Raw genomic sequence first — 24,561 nt, 5'->3', positions numbered from 1 at the left:
AATTTCTTCACATACTGATTCCTGTCCCCACCAATACACACACACAAACATACAAAGACATAGAGTCATGTAACCTGGAATCCAGCAACAGGATTACCCCTACATATGGGGACCTCAAAGGATTTAGAAATGAATTTATCAGTGTTCACTAACAAAACGAAATATTTGCTGAGTGTGCAGTTTATGGCAGGTATTATGTTGTGTTTCTTACACTATGCCATGAATTATTCAAAGCAGCTTCATAATGCAGAAATTACATTGCCAATGTAAAGAAACTAAGGCTTAGAGAAGAATTATATGATTTGTCTATGTAAAAGGAAAATTTTTTACTTGGGCAGCACTTGCTGGATTTGCTTTGCTAAGATTTTGTTAAGGAATTTTGCATCTGCGTTCATTAAGGAAATTTGTAGTTTTCTTTTTGTGTGTCACTTTTGTCTGTTTTTGGTATTAGAACAATGTTGGTTACACAAAATGTTGTTTGAAGTCTCCACTCTCTCAATTTTTTGACTTTTTGAGCAGAATAGGTATTAGCTCATCTTTAAAGTCTTGGTAGAACTCACTTGTGAAGCTGTCTGATCTTGAGCTTTTGTTTTCTGGGAGACTTGTGACTACTATTCAGTTTCCGTGCTTGTGATTGCTCTATTTAGGTTTTCTATTTCTTCAATATTCAGTCTCAGATGGTGGACAACTCTAAGAATGTAGCCATTTCTTCTAGGTTATTGAACTTATTAATATCTAAGTGTTCGTAGTAATCTCTTGTCATCCTCTGAATTTTTGCAGTATCTAAATAGGCTCTCTTGGGCCTCCCCGGTGGCGCAGAGGTTGAGCGCTGGGTTGCGAAGCTGCCCGCAGCCTCTGCAGCGCCGGTTCGATCCCCGGCTGCTCCCGCCCACCGGAGGAGGGTCCCGCATGGCGCACAGACCTCTCCTGCCGCCCGCTGCTCCCCTCAGCAGTGTACTTCGGTCCTTCTGCCTGTTCTGCTCCCCGCTCTGGCTCTGGTGAATTCTCTCACCCTCCCGCGCTTCTGACTGTACCCAGTGCTTGTATAAATAAATAAATAAATCTTAAAAAAAAAAAAAAAAAATCCCCTTTAAAAAAAAAAATAAAAAAAAAAATAAATAGGCTCTCTTTCATTTCTGATGCTATTTATTAGAGTTTTCTCCCTTTTTTTCTTTGTAAGCCAAACTAGAGGTTTCTCTGTTTTGCTTATTTTTCCAAAGAACCAGATTTTGGTTTCATTAATCTTTTTTTACTGTCTTTTTAATTTCTATTTCATTTGTTTCTGTCCTAATTTTTTTTACTATTTCCTTTCTTCAGCCAGCTTTTGGTTTTGTTTGTTCTTCTTTTTCTAGCTTTTTGAAGTGAGAGAGAAGGTTATTTATTTGATCTCTTTCTTGTTTCTTGAAGTAAGTGTCTTGATACTAGCTTTGCTGTGTCGCATAAGTTCTGGAAGACTGTGTCCTCATTGTTACAACTTTCAAAATCTTTTTGATTTCTTCATTAACCCAATAGTCCTTGTCAGTTTTCACATATTAAAGGTTTTTCCTGCTAAGTTACTTAGCCTCTTTAATCCTCAATTTCATTATCTATAAAATGGATTTTAAATTAATAGATATCCTATAGGATTCCTATGAAGAAAAGATTGGTTATTTTTTGTCTCTAAAATGCTTAGTAACCAACATTTTTGTTGTTAATATTTTACTCCCCTATTCTCTCTTCCTTGGACATCTCCATCCACCTAACTTTGCCAATAATATTCACTCATTCCAAGGATATACATTATGAACTTCTGACTATAAATGCAAGTTATAACCAGTCTTCTGTCATTTTCAATGGCTCAATTAAATGACAAGTGAATTTAGAAAGGAAAAAAATGAAATATAAGCCATATCTATTTTACCAAGTTGAACTATGCATTAAATAATATTGAATTGACAAATTATATAATACCATGTAGTCAATAGATGACTTTAGTTTGACAAATTTGAAAATGTGACTTTTTCAAAACTTTTTTTCAGCTTACATTTTCAAATGTCTAATCTGTTTAACTTTTCAGTTTATCTTTATTAGAAGAATTTGACTGTAGCTGCAATGAACTGGAGTCGCTACCTGCTACCATTGGCTACCTTCATAGTCTTCGAACATTAGCAGTTGATGAGAATTTCCTTCCAGAATTGCCCAGAGAAGTGAGAAATAAACGTGTTTCTTTCAATTATCTTCTAATGGATCTGTTTGGGTTTAAGTATTAACAGGCACAATAGCAGTGTACAGTCATGAGTTGAGCTGTAAATGTATATCAGAATGAGCTATGTTTACTTATCAAACACTTTCTTTTAAATGATAAGCAGTAAATTCTTGTATTTGACCAGAAAATGAATTTGACTTGAACATTATTTGTAAAGCAATAAAAAGTTGTAAATTATCTGTGCTACATAATATAATTTTAAATAATTTAATTTATATTTTGCTTGCAAGAACAGTTAGAAATAACATTTTAGGATAATGACATTTTCATTTCTGAAGTAAAAAATATGGAAATGTTTTTTAAAGCATCATATAGTATAATATTACTTTAACTTTAGCATCCATCTAGAAGTTCTATAAGTTTTTATCTCAAAATGTATTTCCATTTATAAATGTCAAGAAGGAAATGTGAGATGTATATTCAATTTTACATTTTCTCCTAAACACTTTCATAATGAAGGAACTGTAATCAATAGATCATTATTTTAGAACCAAAAGTTATGAATAAAAATGTCATATACTATAGAAATATGAAATAATACTAGCTTCATCAAGAAAATGTCAGCAATACATTATTTGAGTATGTATGATCTTCTAGTATAAACATAGATATAGTAGTACTTATTTAAATAGACAAAAGCAATGTGACTAATGAAAGCGATGAAGTTCACAAGTATTCTAATGACTAAGTTATGAAAAAAATTATGTGAAAGTATATGAGAAACATTAATATATAAAGGAATATATAGTATATATAAAAGAGTGAGATTTTTATATTATAAAAAATGAAACTATGCACATAATAAGAGTCTTAAAAATGTTAAGGAAATCTATAAATTAAGTTGTTTTATGAATTGGAAATTTTAACATAAAACATTTTATGCTTTGTGATTCTTCACTTATTTTTCTTTTGTTACCCATAGATTGGAAGCTGTAAGAATGTCACAGTTATGTCTCTACGCTCCAATAAACTGGAATTTCTTCCTGAAGAGATTGGACAGATGCAGAAACTAAGAGTCCTAAATTTGAGTGACAACAGGTATTTCTGGACCATTTCACAATCACATATGAGTTATTTTCTAAAAGCAAATTTTTTGTTAATAATTTTGAAAATATTTTTGTATATTATAAAATATATGGAATTCAGATATCCATGTTTTATTTAGGGGTAGCAGAAGCTAACTTATTTTTAAACTATTTCCAAATTTCATTATTTGTATATTAAAGTTATATAAAATGTATATACCCAAATTATAGGACCATACTCTCCCATATGAAGAAAATATAATATTACAAAGATAGGGAGAAAATAATTGCTATAAAAAAACTATAAATTTTGTTCATAAAAATATATGCATCAGTAAGTATTATGGACAGTATGCTTTAATTAATACATTTATGTCTCCGAAAATGCCATTGGACAATGTATACATTGTCCAATTGCCAGTAAACTAATATTAAAAAAATTGTGAAGTTTGCATATTATGGTAATGATAACCAAATGGTTATTTAGTCATTTTCAGAATAGAGTGAACAGAAATGATAGGTCCTCTTCTTGAGACAAAGTTTTATATTAGTGTATGGGTAAAAAGAAAAAGTGAAACTGAAGTTAATCTTTGTTTCCACCACAGTTGTATTAAATAAGAAAGGATAAAAATAAGAATTGACTAAAGATAACAGTTAAATAGTTATTATGATGAAGAACAGAATACATCGACTTGCTTTCAATAAGTTCCAGTCAGACAAGTGATAGTATGAGAGACTGAGAGATTTTCCAATAAAATTATGGATTTGTGAAGTATGATCAAATTCCAAGTTTCAATATAAATGTGGGAGTTCTCATTTGTTTTTAGCTTATTTAAGAAAAAAAAGTAGGAATAATGTGAATTTCAAAAATGATTCCCTCACTAGTTCAGTAATGTTAGAATAAAATATTTTATTAAAAGGATTGGTACATTATTTTTTAAGTCAAGTTGACAAAGAAACGTCATATATTGGTACAAAAAGAGTATGTCATGTCAAATCAACCTCATTTTGTTTTGTCTGAGTTACCAGACAGGAAAATGAGGGAAATACATTGAATGTGGTGCCTCAAAGTCAGTTACCAATTTTCAAAATTTTTCTAACTTTTCAAAATATTCTAATTATATTCTTATGAATAAGTTAGGAAATATGGTCATGGAGATATTGGGAGACAGATTCTTCATGGAGTCAGCACATCCCCAGTGTAACTGAATCAGTCTGAAGAGAGAGTTTTCATGATATGTTATAAATTTTCCTAGATTCTTGGTCTACTCAACATTTATTCACTAATAAATGTTATGTTGATATAGAAAATATACGTTTTCTACATTGCCAAATACTAGAGCAAAAGCTACGAATAAAACATTGAGAATCTCACAGCATTAGAAATTTAAAATATTCCATCAGACAGAAATATATACTTAATTTATCTCCTAGTATAATTGCTAGAGTCAAATTAGGAAATTAATGTATCTCAACCTGAGGTTAAAATCAATATTCAGCCAAAGTTGAACATTACCATCAGTGAGTGAACTGCTAAGATTAAAAAAATAAAAACTGCTTGCATAAAAGATTAAATCTGAAATATTACCCCAAAAGTCATGCATCATAGTTTTGCATTATAGTTCAAAAGTGATGACTTCTTTGCACTGTCAACTGAAAGTTTGCTCCTGTGGCCAATTTCTTGCACATTTTTCAGTTCTAAAAAGAAATTCAATTTTAATAATGGTCACTAAAGACCAAGGAAAAATGAATATAACTCATTCTTCTCAATAACATTTTCTTTCCTTTGTGTTCTACTTTTCTAACTGGTTTGACAATGATTTATCATGAATGTTGTTGTATGTAATTTAGGGGAGTTTCCCCTCCCCCCTGTGCAATTTTAATGTGGCAAAATTGATGTTCTAATTTTAATTCATCCCCATATGGTGTAAAAAATTTTCCCTGTGAGACCTTATTTCATAATTTCTAGCATAAACAAAATTAAATAACTGAAAATTAGAAATAGCTCTTCAGGGTAAATAGACTTAATATTATATATGCTTGTATAACAATCAATTCTATAAAAAGAGAATTATAATATAATTTAATCTGTTATTCTTGCTTATATTTTTCAAGTACTTATGAGCTTCAAATATTTACAGTATTCCTAAAGTTATCTAGCTAATGCATACTGATATTTGTATTGGCAATCAATAGCTTTTCATATTTATTAAAATATTAAAAAATGCTAAACTGCTTATGTACATAAAGTTAGCTTTTTAAAAATCCTTATTAACTATTGTGATAGCATTTCAGCATATTGAAAACAAAGGAAATGTTTATTCTAAGTTATATATAAAATGTATGTCTATATTCAAAAGTGAGCATATAGAAACCACAATAAATCCATTGACCTGCCTGTTGTATTCCCCACATTGCTGTCTAACTAAAATGGTAGCCTCTGTATTCACAGTTTAATGATCATGAACAATATCAGGGATATACCTGTGGGCATTTGATAGTTTGGCTCTACAAAGGCAAAAGCTAAAGTTAAATAGATAATTTTGATTAAATGCCAACATTAATGTCAACTTCATATATCTCAAAATTTGATTTTCAAAAATTCCATCTTTGAAATGTCTACTATGCTATATAGGCAATGTGAGGGGAAAAAAGAAAAGAACACACTTGGAGTCAGCTTAACACTGGGAGCTGTAAATTCCATTATTATTAAGTCAGACATAGCTCCTTTCCCTCTTGGGTCCTACAGTTTTCTAGGGATATCAGACAGTTTTAAAAAACCTCGTACAAAAAATACATGGTAACAAATTGTAATAGGTCTCCTGCATGAAAACAAGGTGTTTTGAGATTAGATTAGGGGAAGTAATTTAAATGAGGAGTCAGGAAAATTCTTTTTGAGAAAATGATATGTAATCTGGAAACTGAAGGAGACATGAGATTAGTTAATTGAAGTATGGAAGAAAATATTCCAGACAGGGAAAAGATCTTGCCTAATCCTTGTAGTTGCCTGCTAGAAGGTCAGAGGCACTGAGGGAACTAAGTCAGGAAAAGAGTAACAGAAGAAACTTCCAGGGGGAGTTTGGGAATCAGATCTGATAGCGTCTGACAAGATTATTAACAATTATGGATTTTATCTTAGATATGGTGGGAAGAATCTGAAGGGTTGAGGAGTTTAAACAAGCAATTTTCAATTTTTAAGATAGCCCAGGCTACTCAGTGAAGAAAGAGTTGGAGAAAAGAAGAATGAAATCAATACATTAGTCTTTTAAACAATGCTTCATAAAAATAAACTTTATTTTCACCCATGCTATTAGAATTTTCTTGTTTTTACAGGTTGAAGAATTTACCATTCTCATTTACCAAACTTAAGGAGCTTGCAGCTTTATGGCTTTCTGACAATCAGGTAATAATTTTATTACCCAATTTTTATTTTGTTTATTAAGATGAAATATATTTGAAACTTTAAATTACTAACTAGTTCCCAATAGATATTTTTGACAATTACTACAAAATGTAGATACTTTACCTTGTGGAAGAGAGATCTTTGCAAAGGCAGCAATTCAAACACAGAGATCTTTGCAAAGGCAACAATTCAAACACTATTTCATTGCTTGTAGACAAAACAGTAGTTTAACCCCACCCTCTTTAAATACTTCAATTTAGCATCTACCTAATTCTCAGAGACCTAATACACAAAATCATCATTTTTATAGCTTTTTAGCTGTAGGTGGTACATAAATGTCCTTGGAGGATATACTTTAATTATATCTCTGAAGTAAAGAATAAGGAAATCATTACCACAATCCCCACAAGAGGGAATTACTATCCTCTGTGTTCCTTTTTCTTCTAATACTTTTTAATTATAATCAATTCTAAAACCTTATTGAAGAAATTTTGCAAATATCTTTTGCAACTATTGTCAGTATTTTCTGTGAAATTGTTTTGATAGTATTCCTAATACTCATGAAAATAGATTATAACTAAACCAGTATAACTAAACCAGTATCAACTGGAAATCAGCATGAAACAGTTGAAGACAATCTGATTTGCCATCAGAAAGACTGGTGATGTACAGTTTTGATATACTTTATTGATACTCATTTCTTGTAATCCTAAAATTTTGAAACACTTATTCAAAATGTAAATAGATAATGAAAACAGGTCTTCCTGAATTTGGTTTATTATTATTTTCTGAGCATGGAAACATCATGACTGGTAAAAGAATTGTTCAGACATCTAGGTTTTGGGCTACTTTTGTGAAAAATTACAGCTAACCTCTACAAAATATAATCTGTAAATGTAAGAATGTTTGTGTCTCTACAATTATTCCAGTTATTTGCTTCCATCTACTGAGTAAAAATTAAGAGTGCCATTAAAATTCAAATCTTATCAATAAACTTGATTTTTCAAGGCATGAATATATCATTTTAAATGAATAATTTCTGTAGTCAGTGTGAACTGTGTTAATGGAACAGTCTATTCTACAATATTGTACTATGAAAAACATTCCCTAATATCATGATTGATTGATTGATTGATTGATTGATTGATTTATTAGGGATATTTTATCCCTAATATCATGATATTCCCTAATATCATGATTTATTTTGAATAAACTGCATCATTTATTCAGAACGGTAATTTAATGTGTTTCTGACTAAGTTTCAAGAGACTAGTTAGTTGGTATCCCAAATCCCTTTTATACTTCACTCTTATTAGTAAATAAATAAGATTTTTTAAACATTAGATAATATTGTTTCCAATTTATTTCTGGTATATAATATTGGAGTTGTTAAAGACCTCCAAAAAAGTTTTTCTGAAGTCAAATTGATAACAACGAAATATAAATATATTGTGAATAAAAAGATACGTAAAATACAAATACAGTTGCTTATCGGTATGTGTACCCCATTTTTGATTACAGAAATATTTCTTAAAAATAAATGCTTATGTTTAAAATTAATTAAATTCATAGATGACTTGGGTAGTATGTATTTATTTAATTCCATTTTATTTTTCCATGGCAATATGAAATGAATGGTCAGATAGACCATATCAAAAGCTTACTTACTCATAGCAGTTTAATACATTTGGGTCTAAAGACACACTGATATTACTCAATGAAGATGAATGGGTGTTTTGAGAGTACAGTAGAGGAAAAAAAAGTTAGGATTTGAAAATATTCCTCAGAAGTAGTCTTATTTCATTATTTTTTTTCCTTGCTTTTCTTTTACTTTTCATACAAGTTGGGAGAGGCCAATTGTTGACATTTATCTTATGTAAGAGAAATAGTCTTCATACTTTCTGTCTTACTGATTTAATCGTGTTTTTGCATCCAGTCGAAAGCCCTTATCCCTTTACAAACTGAAGCCCATCCAGAAACAAAGCAAAGAGTATTGACTAACTACATGTTTCCCCAGCAACCTCGTGGTGATGAAGGTAAATTGTCAGAAATTTTCCCTATACTTATAATAATTATAGGTAAAAGGAACTAATTTTTTTTCCAATTTCTGTCAGGGAATACTGGCACATAGACAAAGCTATAAAGATAATTTTATGACATGCATAAATAGTTTGGGGGTGACTCTAAGCATGAATTTCATCATCTACACTATGGTATTTTGAGTACAATTCCAAAACATGCTCTGTATCTTGCTTAAAAATAATGTTGACTTTAGGAGCAACTTCTCTTGTCTGATTGCAAGACATAGGATTAGTCAAATGTGCTAGCCAAATGTGACCGGTAGCTAAATGAACAAATTAAGAATAGTCACATCTTCAGGAAGGTCCAGTGGGCTGGTTTATCTCCCATATTCACTAATTTCTTAAACACAATTTAAAAATTTAGTCCTGTGATCTCACCCCCCAAATTATTTCATAAGAATCAACTATAAAGAGGTGATTGATTTGTAAAAATGACCTTTCTTTCTTTTACAAGATGTTTGCCTAAACAATGTCAGCAACTGTAATAGGAATATGTCTTTGAAAAGTCTAATAAACTTTTCTCAGTAACTGTCTCCTATGATCACATTACTTATCAATTTTGTAAAGAAGTTTTGTCCTTTACCATGTAGAATTTCACATGGATCGCTTCCTTTGCCCAAGACAACACAGGCTCTGATGTGCATTTACTACAGTGTCACAGTCACAGTAATTCTTACAAGAGTAACCCACTTTAATCCACCCATAGATCTAATCCACCAAACTATTTGAATGAGACCAATTTTTAAAAGAAACCAGTTGCTCATGTATTTCTTATTTTAGAGATAATTATAATAAACATCTTTAGTCTTTGGTTTACATATATAAGTAAATCATTTTGGAATATTTTAGGAAATTTTTATTCAATTTTTTGACTTACAGATGAAACAGGGATATCATTTTCATATGTACTTTTCAGACTTCAATAAAATTGATCTTTTGAATTTATGAAAAAGTTATCATGTTTACATATGGTATAAGCAAAGTCTTATGTAAGGATTAGGTTTTATTCCTGCAACTTTACTCTGTTTTCATTTCATTACCCCTATAATCAAAATATTTCATTCAAAAGGTGGTGGAGAAAAACTAAAAATATGTCATGTTCACTGGTCATTTCAGAGATTATGTCTCACAAATTAAATTCCAAATTTGTTCCAGGAAGGGGAATAAATCTAGTTAGGTAAGGTGTGATGTTAAAGAATTAACCTAATTGTGTTTCATTTTGTTGTTTTCCTCTGAAGGAAGAAGAGTTGACAATAGAAAAGCTTTCTTGAACTTTAAGCAAGTTACCCTTTGATTTTTTTCAGACAGGAATGTAATAAATAAATTTTTAGAATTCCTTGAAACAAATAGGGAAATATAAAGTCCTTCCCTGGGGGAAAAATAGCCTAGACAGAGTGTTTTTATTTCATTTTTATCTCATCTTCACAATAATGTTGCAAAGAAGATATTACCACTAGCCAACATTTTAATGTAAATTAAAGATCTATAAATCGTTTATATTCCCCATTAATTTGAGACACACTTAAACTAATCAGTATCTTAATGTTAAAAACAAAAATTTCCACATGTTCACTATCAGGTAAAACAGTGCCCCTCCCAGACACAAGTATATCTTATACACACAAAAGAAAGAAAAACATTGCAATCTTACACACCTTATTGCAAAAACAATGTTATGTAATCTCTTATAAAATAGTGATCAAGTCCACTGGTTACAAATACAGAATTTGTAAATATGCCAAGTGAAGTAGAATCTTGCATGGGCAACAGAGAAACTATTTGACTTAGGAAGTCTCTTAAAACTCAGCTGTAATTCTCTCATTAATAAATTGAGGATTTTAGTACTGCCTTTGTGCTGTTGTGAAGATTAAAAGAGGAAATGTTTTAATATGCCTAGCCCAGCTCTCTCTGTTATTATTATCCTATAGAGAGGTCATTCTCTACACTGGAAAACTCCAATCTCAATATGTAATTAACATAATAACTTAGCAAAGCTGAATTTGAGTTAGGATGTTAAAGGCCATCTAACAAATATCAAGGGAAACTTCTTCCTCTCTCATCTTTCTTTTCTTCTTTCTTCCTTTCTCTCTTTTCCTTCATTTTCCCTCTTTTTATTTTTGCATTTGTAGTACCAATCACTTTTTTTTGCATAGTATATTAAGCTCTATCAATTGTTAACCCTTTATGTAAGAAAGCAATAATATTTTGGAATCTAACTTAGATTTCCAGTCAGACAGTGACAGCTTTAACCCTACACTGTGGGAAGAACAGAGACAACAACGCATGACTGTTGCCTTTGAATTTGAAGAAAAAAAGGAAGATGACGAAAGTGCTGGGAAAGTTAAGGTGAACCTTTTAATTTTTGCTTCTCCTGTGTTCTCATTGTTTTTTGTTTATCCATTGTTATTATTCAAGTAGACTTTAGGACAAATTGAGTGTCCTCTGTTAGAAGGTCAGATACATCTTCAAGTCTCATTGTGCCAGGATGGTAATTTGGAAGCATTGATATTGCTTCTTTATGAGACAAATATCCCAATTCTAACTGAGTAAATTTGGTATGCCACCTCATTTTACAGTATAGTAACATGAAAGAGATTCAAGCTGAGGAAAAGCCAGAACAAACAAAATATGGGTGATGGATTTCATCTCAGAAATACTATTTCATCTCTGACATACTAAGATTTTTTTTTAATTCCTGAGCAAGGCATCATGAAGACTGAATGAAGCCAAAATGCACATGTATGTGCTAACCAACAGATTAATATTTTACATTGGCATTAAAATCTTGGAAAGACTCTATGTCCCTGGGATATTCCAGAAGAATTTGTGAGAATTGTTAAATTTCAAGACAAGTCTTCAATACTTGAAATGGTACCTAATTAGAAAAAATAACTCGAATTTTTTTAATCTCAAAATGTTTTATTTAAAAAGCCTTTATTGGAACTCATCCAAGTCAAGTAATAATTCTAATTTTAATATCCATATTTTTCCACTATTTAAATTTGTAAGTATCAGAATTGATAGCCATTTACCAACATCAGACCTTCATATTATCATCATGGCAACATCTTGAATCTCTCATTAATTTTTATAGCATTATTTGTGCACTTTTTCTATCATGAATACTAACAGCTCTCATTCTTAGTGACTAATTACCTAAGTAATCATATTAGCATCCTATTGATACATCTAGATTGATGTGTTTTTTTATTCTGTCCCCATATTCCCACATTTTCTAAACTTTTCTCTTAAGCCAACATACTCTACAACCTTACTAAAATTAAACAGTAAAGCAATTGACAAAACTAAACTATTTATCATTGCAGAGAACCCAAAGTGGATTACCAAATCCAAGTGACAGTTTTGTTAAAGATTTGAGTTTAAAAAATGTTTCTGAATGGTTGATTAATGCTGTCTATTAACCAAAGACATATTTTTTAAACTTGTCAATTCATTTTTAAAAAATGCAAAACTGAACAAAAAGCTTTAGACCACTTCAGTTCTTCTTTTAAGGATTTAATATGTTAAATCCAGAACCAATGGATGATGCATTCTATACTGAACCTCTGATTCATTATTTAATTTCATTGAATGTCAAAAACTACATTATTCTTCCTGAAAATCCAGATTCATAGGATTCCAAGAAGAAAAGTGTGCATTTAATATACTCTGTTATATGCATCAATGAAAACATAAGATATAGTAAATGCAAGAAATTATTTAGAAGCCCTGTTTGTGTGTTATGTGATAAGGTTTGTTTACAATCAGAGTAGGTTCATTATACTTTAGAGCGTATTTTTCTCTTTATATTTGGTTTATATTAATGAACTAATACGTGTTTCCAAAATCTCAAACCACTTGGCTTTAACTAATTTGAATATTTCCAATGCCACTGGCTATTGGACAAATTAGAACACAAACAAACTTCTAAATAAGTCATCATGGAAATATGATGAATGGAATATACTGAAATCTTATACTGAATCAATCACTATTCTGGTTCATTACATGTACATTAAATTTTGCTCCATTTTACATTTAATTTATTAAAAAAAAAAGATAAAAAGGAACCACTGACCTATGCCATCAACTTCCAAATGGACTAGAGTATAATGCCCTACTTGCAGTGTGTATATAGTGTAGTTGAATGCCGCATTATGTCAAGAAATTGTGACCCTTTAGCTTCATATGATATTGTACTATATTATTACATAGATTTAAACTAAACTTTTGATGATTGTTGTAAATGCATTACCCAGAGTGAACAAAATATCAAGAGTAGAAAAATGATAAAGTGAAAGTATTGCTACAGTGCTCCTCTTTCTCCCAGAAAATGGAGATTCCTTCTCCCACAGGATCTCACCTGCCAAGCCCCCTGGGAAAGGGGCCAGCGTGGGATTACTCTCCAACCAGCCAGACTGTCTGGCGATTGCTGCACACCATGGGCCAGGTGTGATCAGCAGATCCAAGATATGCCCGTCCCCCAGAATGACCCACAGCTGGCATGGGGTTGTATAAGTGGCCTCCAGCAGGAAAGGAGCATGTGCACTCCATTGCCAGTTGCAGCACAATCCACCACTCTTCCCTCTCTAAGTGGCAGACAGGTAGGCCTAGGTGTTTGGGGTAGGAGAAACCCCCTTATAGAGGCAACCTTGGAACAGTGGTTTATGGGGTATGTTCTGCATGATTTGGGGTAAGAAATGTGGATACAATAGAAACCTTCCAATTGCCAGTGTTTGATCCCAATTTAATTTTTTGTTTATCGACATTGGCAATGGGATGGGGAGGACCATCGTGTGAGGTGCCTAAGGGTGGGGTATCTGGCATTGAGTTCCATGCTTCAGTTTTATTATTTTGTTTTTATTTTTTAAGATTTTTTATTGTTTTTATTTTTAAAGATTTTTTTTTCTTTCAAGTGTGGAAATACCAATAGCTGGGGCTGAATGTTGATGCTGCTATTGACGCAATCTAAATTGTTGCCCCCCCCCCCAATACACACACAATTTTTTTAATATCGATTCTGGGGGAGATTAAGTAACTAAAATTTGATTCTTAAAATAGTACTACATTTGAACTGTGATTCACTAAGAGTGGACTTTGAATACAAAGATCGACATCTGTTGAAAATATCAATTGCCCTGTATTTGAAAGCACAGATGATGAGAATTCCTGTAAGAGAAGATTGGTTTGGGAGTTGTGGCAAATAAGGCTTCCTTATTTCAGTAGGTTGGGTGTTTAAGAGTTTAATGGGGGGGGGGGAATAATGTCTTAATGAGATGTGAAAACACACCATATTTTTTCTAAACCTTACCATCCACATGTAATGGACTAGATTCTTATTCTGTGTCTTATATTCTTTCTACAATATAAGGCAAGCTGAGAATGCATTTTCCTAACTAAAACTAATCTAAGTTTCCTTTTTATAGAAAATGTTTCAGTTACTTCCTAAACATAAGCTATTTAACAATCAATAATTAAAGCTTTAACAACTATTTCTCTTACTGGAATTTATAGCCAAATCAAATGAAAATTTAATTTTTATATAAGAAAGCCATATTTTTGTGTGAATTCAAGATATCATTTCTGAATGCCCTCGTTCTTAACATTAATTCTTTCTTCATTGCTAAATTTGTGGGGGTCTCCAATGTCTTGCAGCTGCTGTATACATTTACTGCACTGCATATAGGTCTGCAATATATAGAATATTGTAAGACATTACTATTTTCCAAAAGTTAAAAAAAAATAAATTTCAGTAAAAATGTTTTATTAAAATGTATATGTAAAATGAGCAAATACTTTATGGTGAGTGATACACAACATTTTAATAAGAACATAGTGGACAAATTTTCCCACCTTTGTATGACAAATAAATTTGCAAATTTTTCACCTCATATTAGAATCAGAAAATATATTAGCTTATATATTCAGAAATATGAAGGAATTTCTTTTGTATTGGGGTACTACCAAACTATTAATATAATTATATTTCTTTCTGAAGCACATATGAGCTGAAATATAAGAAAGCAAAACAATCAGTTTAAAAGGGCACAAAATTGCTTTTACAGAAGTTAAAACCTAACAGAATTATGAATACTGTAGTTTCACTGAAAAAGAAATTATAAAATGTTGTGCTAGCTTTATTTTTTAAAAAATTGAAATTATCTTGCTATTTAACTCAATTCTATTCACACTTTAGACTTGTGTTTCTTCACAAGACTGTAAAAATACGTGCTATACACCATAGTTTTGAGCCAAGTAGCACTAGTATAGCTTTGGAGTAAAAGACCCGAGTTTGAATCTGGGCAATGCTACCTACTAGTTGTATGATCTTGGACTGGTAACAGTGTTCTTTCTGTAAAATGGAAACAGATGCTATAAGGTTATGAAATTTAAATGAACTTTAATTGCAATTGATCACAAATCATTTATTATTATTAATCATGTATTTATTTATATTTAAATTTAATAAAAACTAGTATTTATTATATAAATAATAAATCAAATAATCCTATAAAACATTTTGCATGGTGTCTGGCATACACTGAATAAATGATAGCTGATGCTGTATACAGTCTGAAAGAAATTCTAAAGAGTTACAAGTATTATAGTATTTTTTATCTATATAGAAATATATGTATATATATTAGAATGTAGATTGCCAAATGTGTCCAGATTTTAAAAATGCTTAAGTAGACTGATATGTGCAAAACAAGGAACTCATTGCCTACATGGAATAAATCCAAGATTCATGAGACCTGAAGCTTTCACAGTTTGAGGAAGGGTCCTTTTAAAGGATTGAATATAACAAAGTCACATAAATATATTAGTAGGCTCCTTCAGAAGGCTTTGAAGGACCCCATGCAGTGGCAAGGACTAAAGTTTAAGTTTCATTAGCTTCCTGGCAAATTTACTCTTTTTCTAGAGCTAAATATTTTTACAGACAAAATAATTCTCAAACATAATCAGGTGATGGGACCAATATATCACATTAGCTTCTTATAAAATAGCTAGGAAATCTTGGTACCATGGCCATTATTGAAAGTCATCTAATTGTGTCAAATGGTACATAGCATCTACAAAAATAGATTACATGATTCCATCAAGTACTTAATTCAATTAAGAAAGAACATTTTTTTACTTTGATTCAATTTAGAAGTGTAATTTTAGCATTAAGGATTTTCTAAGATGCATAGAATTTTAATTTAATGCCCTACTTGAGAATTATTTTTCATCATATGATTGTTAAAAATTAAAAGATGCTAAAGACGTTCTTAATTGGCATAGCAGTCACTCCATCCTACAATTTACATTTTTAAATATAGCTTTTTGACTTTTAGTCCTTGACGTCCAGTACTTTTACACAAGCTCAATAATATAATTTAAAAATTGGATGTAATTGCTTATTAACATTTCTAATATCAATTTAAACAAAGATCCAAGAATGCATGCATTCCAGTGGCCCTTGTCTAGCATGGCTATCATTCTTTTTATTTTTATTTAGGAATGCTTCACAAATTAAGTACACTGTGATATATCTATATTATACTTTATCACCTCACATATTTTTCTGTAAAATCTACTTTCCATGGGCTATATTTTTATAGCTTTCTTTCTATATATTATTAATTTCATCCTTATTTGAGAGTATAAAAGTTTAAATAGTATTTAAACAATATTTACACTAACAAGGTTTTAAAGTTTTTGATCAGCTTTTCAAAAACTTATTAGAAAAATAATTTTGTATTTTCAGTACTGAAAGGAATGTTAGAAATCATATAGTGAAATCCAGTCTCAGTATTTGATAAAGAAAATTCTTTATAGAAGGTGAAATGCTGGAGTAACAAAGTTGGTGGATTTGCTAAAACTGCAGATGAGCAAAAGTGTTTGAATCCATATTAAAATCTTCTAATCTATACCACCATCATAGTTTCTTACATCCCATAAATGACGTGGGTGTGTGGGGGTGGGTATGTATATGCCCCTCCCTCTTGCTCCTTTTCTTTCTTATTCCCACTCTTCAATCTTTAGCTTCTCTTCTACCTTCTCCCCTTCCCCACCCACCTCCACACACTTTCCACAGACACATACTCACCACAATCATATAAACCATCTCATTTTATAAAGTTGGTTCTACTCAGATGCAAAAAGGCATGATTTTTAAATAAACCAGGCCGTGTTAATCTACCGTATTCCCCCCAGCTCCCTTTTAATCAATATGGATAATTTTTGATTATTCCATTTTAACTACAAATGCTTTGATGGTGGGATATTCTATGTTGAATGTCCCATGTTTTCTCTCTCTAAATTAAATGCAAGAATAATCGTTTATGTATCTATAGTCCCTTAAATCAGTTTGGTATACCAAAAATTAACTCAAGAATAAAAATGGGTATCTGGATAAATATTAGCCAAAATTTACATGTTTATCTTATCTTAATGTCTTTGACATTATTTCCAATACTTTAGTTCTCATCATTTTAAGACATTATCTACAAAGTGTGTTATTTTATTAGGGTAAGAACTCAACATTAGGCCACACTGAGGCATAGTTTCTTACATGTTAAGAATTAGCTTCCTTGCCTTTTTTTGTAACATGCTCATCAACATAGAATTAATGCATATTTGGGAAACAGAAATTATCAACTCCATTTTTTAATACATGATAATGCTACTTGTAAATCTTTGGGGTCTCCAACCCTAAATCTGCACTGATCTGACAAAGATATTTTTCACATCAAAATAACTTCTTCAAAATAATTAAGATAGGAAGGGAACAACTTCTAAACTGTAAAAGCAACTGATAGCAATTTGATTAAGTGTTCAGAAATTGCCAGTCATTTAAGTGTTTGACCTATTGCTATTTCAACCATGTCAACATTAGGAAAGATTGAATATAACTGGGAAAAAAACAAAGTTTCAACCTAAAAGAGTGGACAGTTGTGGAGCCAAGTTCAAGGAGGCAGAACTTGTATTCTGCTCCACAGCACCATTTCTCAGCCCGCTCAACACTCACTATATTGCATTTGGTTATACTACTGCACATAAAATGGAGTAGTTTTGTGAACATGCTTGTTGAAGGTTATTTTTATGTTAAATTTCTTTTTATAAACTTCTAGGTTGAAATAAACCTAAAACGATATCCAACTCCTTACCCAGAGGATTTAAAGAATATGGTAAAATCTGTTCAAAATCTGGTGGGTAAGCCAAGCCATGGAGTGCGTGTTGAGAATTCAAATCCAACTGCTAACACGGAGCAAACTGTGAAAGAAAAATATGAACACAAGTGGCCTGTAGCCCCAAAGGAGATTACAGTGGAGGTATTTCAAGGTTTTTGGTAATTGCCAGTGTGGTTTGGATTTTTTGGAATTACTAAATATGTTTTTTTTTTAACTGAAATAAATCTTTCTTGATGCATCTTTTTTTCCTAAAATATAAGTCATTTTCTCTACTCTTTGAAACCATGAGAGTGGCATTTCATAACTTACAGATAAATGACACCCTCATGGTCTAAATTCATTAATACAGCTCCAAAAGTTCCAATACACACAGAAGGATTTGCTCTTCTAACTAGGCCTGGCAAGTAAGTTCATTATATTATTTTCATGATATTCTTTTGGCTACCCCAAACTTCTACTTTATGAGCCACTAGAAAAGACTAAGTGAAAATTTTTTTCCACAAATCTCAATAAAATCCCCAACCTCATTTAAATTCAATTTTTTCAAAAATCACTGTGCTTGGGTTACAACCTTTATCAAAAACATTACTATTAACCAAAAAAAGGAGAGATAACTTTGAAATTCCGCTTTATCTAATTTCTACTCATGTGAAGCTTAATTCCTAGGTTTTAGAGTTAAATATTCATCCTTATCAATTCGTTGGTCTGAAAAGAATTCAACTGCATTATGCCACCTCTATACTATCTCATCAACTCCTCAGCTAATTTGGTTATCACCGTTTTTATCTTCATTAGAAACATAACTGGTATGATTTCATCTAGAAATTTTTATACCTGCTTCTCAAAAATCTAGATTGGCAAAACTTTTACAAATCTGCATTTGAAAGCATCAGTTTGTTACACTGATTAAACACCAACTGTATATTTAGCACTGTGCTAAACACTGTGAGAGAGAAAAAAAATAATATTAATGCACGCATAGTCTCCCAATATTTAGAACTTAGCTAGGTAAACTTAACGCAGATAAGGTAATGACTGAAACTATGAATAAACAATAAATAGAAGTAGACAAAACCAGAATCCAGAAGAAAAAAACAAGATAAATAGATAACAAATGCAGCAGGAAAAAAAAGGAAAAGTCAATTAACATTTATCAATCACTTTCTATTATATGCCAAGGAGTCTAATATTTGTTATACAGTGAATTGGCCTATAGAGTCAGTCAGGCAGAACCAAGAGGATGAGAGATAAGATTCCCCTGCTCTTTTATGCAAGCCTTATGGGAGTAGCATTTGTTTTTCCCTTAGTTTGTAGTCTGTTTGGGCTGCTGTAACAGAATATAGTAGACCAGGGGCTTATAAACAAAAGTACATTTATATCTCACTGTGCTGGAGGGTAGGGAAGTTCCAACACCAAGATGGCAGCAGATTCAGTGTCTAGCAAGGTCCACTCTTGGTGTTTTCACCATGTTTTCACATGGCAGAAGGAAAAAGAGACTCTCCAGGGCCTCATTTATAAGCATGTGAATCTCATTCATGAGGACTCTACCCTCAAGACCTATCACCTCCCAAAGCTGCCATCTGCAAATACCATCACATAGATCCCAACATTTGAGGAACATATTCAGGTATAATGCCCCTAGCCCTTCACATGGCATCACTTCATCCTTCAAGTTTTAGCTTAAAGGTTACTTTTTCAAGAAGGCTCTCCATGTTCACCCTGATCAACAGAACCCTCTGTTTTTCTCTGTCACTTCTTATTTGCATCAAATATAAGGAAACATTTATGATTACTTGGTTTATTAACTTCAGGTTATGAGTTTCATGAGAGAAGGAACCATGTCTGTCTTGTCCATCAATGTCTGCCCAGCGTCTCTTGCATGGTGCCTGCTGGAGGGCAGTGGCACAATAAATATTTGTTGAAGAAATGAATGACTGATACAGTCCACTGTCTTAACTCTGGTAATTTGACTGTCTGTCCATCTACTTAGAAATTTATTGAAGGCAAGGGAGTTTTTGTTGAATTAATTGATTGTTGGTTGCCTTACCTATCCACACTTTATGTTGAATAACTGTTATTTTTTTAACAACAATCTGCCATGTGGCCAAAAAAAATGAAATCCTTCTTAAATCTGATGAACTACTACATTTATATATATATATATGAATATAATGAGTAAAATTTAAATATAGAATTTTGTGGTGAACATGCAGGGAAAGAGGGAAAGAGGAGAGAATGAGGGAGGGGAGGAAAATGGTACAATGATATATCTGTGACATAAAATAAGTAAACAACAGAGGTTCCTAAAGTCTTGGTACACAGATGCCATTAGTATCCAAATAATTTTGCTATTTTTTTCATCATTTGTTAAAAATCCTAGACCAAAAGGAACACCTAACATTTTCATTTATTAAGTCCTTAGTCCCAGAAATCTTAGATAATATCTATGCCCAACTTAGTGGTCATTTCAGAAATAGTACACATATATTTAAGAGAATATAATTTTATTTCATTTTTTAATCAGCAAAACTACTTAATGAAATGTGTGCACCTGTTAAACACTACCTACCTCTCAAATCTCAGAATTCTATTGGACACTGTTACTCTAATTTCTGTTTCATATTGGTTTCCAAGTTGCACTAGCTTTTTTATCATAGCAACCACCTAAACCCACTTTCACAAAGGTTGTTATCAAAAGGAATATGCAACCTAATGCAGAAACTGAGAGCTGCCTGAAGATAGCAGTTCTTGCAGAATCTGAATAACGTGAAGTATTGTTTTGTTTTCCTTGACTATTTAAAGCAACCTTGTGAATTAACCCTGTGAATATTTAAAGGTGTCTCTGTGAATTAATAACAACAGCACCTCAGAGTTTGGGAACAAGGGAAAGGGCTGCAAGATCTGTAACACCTTGTTAACAATTGTGTGACCTTGACAAGTCCCCAAAATCTTTCTGAGCTTAGTTTTATCTTTAAAAATGCAAAAACAATAATAATTTGCAGAGTTTTGGTAAAATGAAAACAAGTATTTATCTATGACTCCAAGCACATTTCTTGGCACAGAGGAAAGCTTCAGTAAATAACTTCCTCTCCCTCCACAGAAAAATGGCATGCTCATCCTGCCCAATCCCTTTTATCTTTCTGTAGGTTACTATCTTGCCTTATAGAAAACTTTTCACTAGGTGCATGTTCACCATGCCTACCACATTCAGGAAAGTTCTGCACTTTTCCCTGTCTTAAGATACTTAGGCCAATTTCTTTCTATAGAGGAAACATTTTTTTTCCTGGTAGCAGAGAATGATCAATTACCCCCCCGAAAATGTCCTTAAAAGCTTTTATTAATACGAGGCCTCAACTCTTGAAAAGCTCAGACACAAGAATTTTTTTCTGTTTGAATTCGATGTACAGTCCCTTTCACCATAGTGCTAGCAGTCCTTATTTCGTTTGAATAATGAAAGTGTAATGGAATAAAGAGATTTTATCTTTTCCTTCCCCTCCACTTCTGTCTCCTTACCAGAAGGGAATATCATTCAATATATTTATAATGGAATCTCCACCATATTTGATTCCCTAACAATATCTTCTACTCTCTTCACCTATAGCACTTGCCATGAAAGCTTCACCCACTTTTCTAACAAGAGCTTGATTCCTCCGGTGTCTATCAAAGAATTTATAGAGAAAAATTCCATAATTCATTTCCTTTTGTTAACTTTGTTCTGTGAAGCTCATTTTGAGAAATGAATCTTTCTTGAATTAAAGTATATCGATTATACATTATCACTTAGATAATGTGATTTGTTTTCCTTGACTATTTAAAGCTAGTGTCTTCAACTAGGATAGATCCCAGTTCAAATTCTGGTTCTCTCATTCAACTTGTGACACGAAATTATGGCTTTACCTCTATGCATTTTCATTTTCTTATCTGCAAAACAAAATGATGATGATAATAAATAACTTTAATTTTAAATACAAGATTATTGTTTAAATAACAAAGATATAAACTGTTAGCATAGTAGCACAGTAACAGACAAGTTATAGATTCTCCAGATGATGCCATCATCAGCATCATCTTTATTGTTGTCAGCATTATCATTATCATTTTGCTCAAAGATTAGAGAGTCGAACTGGATCAGTGCAAATCCATTATTCAATAGTATTACAAATCCATTAGTCAGTAGTGTTATCTTCGGGGGAGGGGGCATAGCACTCTACAGGAGAGATGTAAGTTCATGATTAGTGGATCTCATACTCTCTTCCTAGTCACTAGGACTCTATTTGATTTAAAATAGGAATCTTGAGCAAAATCAGTGACTTGAATCAGTCATACCATAGCTATCAGGCAGAGCTCCAGTCAGCATTTTCAACACAAATTAAAAAATCTGTTCTATATATGCAAAATAATTTGAACATGCAATGTGTAAACCTTAAGGGGAAAAAGTAATAAATGTAATTACATTTACATTTCTGCACTTGCACAACTATTTGGTTTGGGTGGTTTAAGTCTAACACAAAATCCTTATATGTCTATATTGTGTTGAAATCCCTAATTCTGCATTAAGTCATAAAAATATTTCCTTTTTAAATTATTATTTCAACAAATAAATTAGATTTACAGAATGTTAATTAGAAATTAACACTACTTCCCGTTATTTATTACCTTCATTTTATTGATGAACTGAGTAACAGAGAGGGAGACTGCCTCACCCAAGATAACCTGATAATAAATGGTAAAGCAGAAATAGGATAAAAATATGCCAACTGTAATTGTAATTTTTTTGACAAGTCTTAACACATGTTATGCATTTTCATGTACAACTTCCCAAACTTGTGTTTGCTTCTACTCGTAAGTTTTTCCAAAGATGTATAAAGGCTCTTATTTTTTGTTCTATCACCTTAAAGTTTTATAATTTTCATATGCTAAGCCTTTGAAATAATTTCTAAAACCCATAAAATGCATTTCCTCTTCATCTCCAAAATGGCCATCTATCCCAATCATTTCACTATTCTTCAAATCTGATACTGCATTTTAAGTCTTTAATGCCACTGCAGCTGAGCCCACCAGGAGGCAGCACATATAAGGGAAGATTGATGGACTAGAACCCAAGAGAATCTGCCTTTGATGCTGGATCTTTGTATCATTGTCTGTATGAGCCTAGACTTCACGCAGTCTCAGAATCCACATTTAGGAAAGGAAAGGAAAGGGTTGAACAAGATCATCTATTCTTTAAAAAATAATAAGTATAAGGCATAACCAAGTTTGTCACAGGTAGATATGTCCATCCAAATCTAACCCACACAACCAAAAGTCGAGATTAAAGAAATAGATGTTTCTCTACACTACAACATAACCTGAATCTGTCACCATGGGAGGAAGGAAAGCCTATAATGTATAAAAATTTCTATCTGATCATTACCAATTAGTTAGAAAGCAGGACCCATTTCATATATATAATTGTGTCCACAAATGTAGTCTTTCTCTAATTTAAAAGAATTTTTTATGTGTGTTAGTGTTCTAAATTAACAAGTGCTAATGAATGAAAAAAAAGTGAAAATACTAAAACTTCTTCAGATTCAAATTAACCTAAAGTTAAAAAGAAAAAGTTTAAGTTAAAGATACCTGCCATGATTTATATCACCACTTACCCATCATAGGGCAGACATTTTTAGATCTAGAAGGAAGTGAGAATTTTCTGTTTTGCCTTCCCTAATACTCTCCACTACATGACTAATTGAGAATAATTTGAATAATGGAAGCTTAAAATTAATGTTTTTATGTATTCATTTACAACATAAAGTTATATACTTGTACCAGTGTTGTTCATTTCACTCAATGAATGAATTTGGAATGAAGATTTGGCATGGTAAATTGATTAATGATGAGAAAATTGTAAACCTTAGTAAGAAAGTGTGATAGATCTAAAGAAATTGAGACACTCACTTGGCAAACAGGATTTAAGAGTAAGATTGGCAATAAAAGTAGACTTAAAAACCCCAATTGTGCAGTAATATGGTGAAGTATTGAAAATAATCGGTCAGTAACATTTTCCTTTTACACCTCTTTTTTCCCCTTTCAGTAATAGTTTATTGATATACAATTTGTATCCCATACATTTTATCCACTTAAAGTATACAATTCATTGGTTCTCAGTATAGCTACAGAGTTGTGTAACCATAGCCACTAATTCCAGAATGTTTTCATCCACAACAGAAACTTCTCTGGCCCCATGGAACCACAGATACATAATCGCACACCACCTAATATATCTATCAATGATGACTTTTACAACTCTTAGGAGAGTTCACCCATTAGAAGGCTTACATGTGTATCTATCATACATATGTATTTTATTACTCATATATGACATCATATTTAATCCTTTGTTATAATTAGTTATAGCTTATCACCCCAACTAGACCATAAATTCCTCAAGGACATGGGTGATATTTTGTCTTCTTTGGAAACTCTACAGTTTTTTGCACAGTGCCAGGCATATAAAACACATTCCAAAAACATCTGATTAATAAATAGATTTATTTAGAGTTTTAAAATTTGAGTACTTATCTCAGAGATGCATATAATTCATTTCTCCAAGTGCTCCACTGTGAATTAAATTCAGAACTCCATCTTTAAA

General features: G+C 31.8%; 1 protein-coding gene across 12 annotated transcripts in view; it reads left to right on the top strand.

Moving 5' to 3' along the window:
- Nucleotides 1-24,561, top strand: part of LRRC7 (leucine rich repeat containing 7) — a 433,981-nt gene that overhangs the window by 332,851 nt on the left and 76,569 nt on the right. For 9 of the 12 annotated variants that reach the window (XM_037499527.2, XM_037499529.2, XM_037499526.1 and 6 more), the window contains 7 exons: nt 2,057-2,186; nt 3,168-3,283; nt 6,604-6,673; nt 8,610-8,709; nt 10,976-11,100; nt 13,110-13,358; nt 17,871-18,071. In XM_037499527.2, coding sequence (XP_037355424.1) covers nt 2,057-2,186; nt 3,168-3,283; nt 6,604-6,673; nt 8,610-8,709; nt 10,976-11,100; nt 13,110-13,358; nt 17,871-18,071 — 991 coding nt within the window. Of the gene's footprint in view, nt 1-2,056; nt 2,187-3,167; nt 3,284-6,603; nt 6,674-8,609; nt 8,710-10,975; nt 11,101-13,084; nt 13,359-17,870; nt 18,072-24,561 lie in introns of those variants that run through there. The other 3 variants (XM_037499531.2, XM_054691288.1, XM_037499532.2) reach the window with 3 other exon arrangements.

The sequence above is a fragment of the Talpa occidentalis genome, unplaced genomic scaffold (genome assembly GCF_014898055.3).
Source record: "Talpa occidentalis isolate TD23 unplaced genomic scaffold, MPIMG_talOcc4v2.1 talOcc4.9, whole genome shotgun sequence".
Lineage (NCBI taxonomy): Eukaryota > Metazoa > Chordata > Mammalia > Eulipotyphla > Talpidae > Talpa > Talpa occidentalis.
This window is presented reverse-complemented; position numbering and strand designations above follow the sequence as displayed.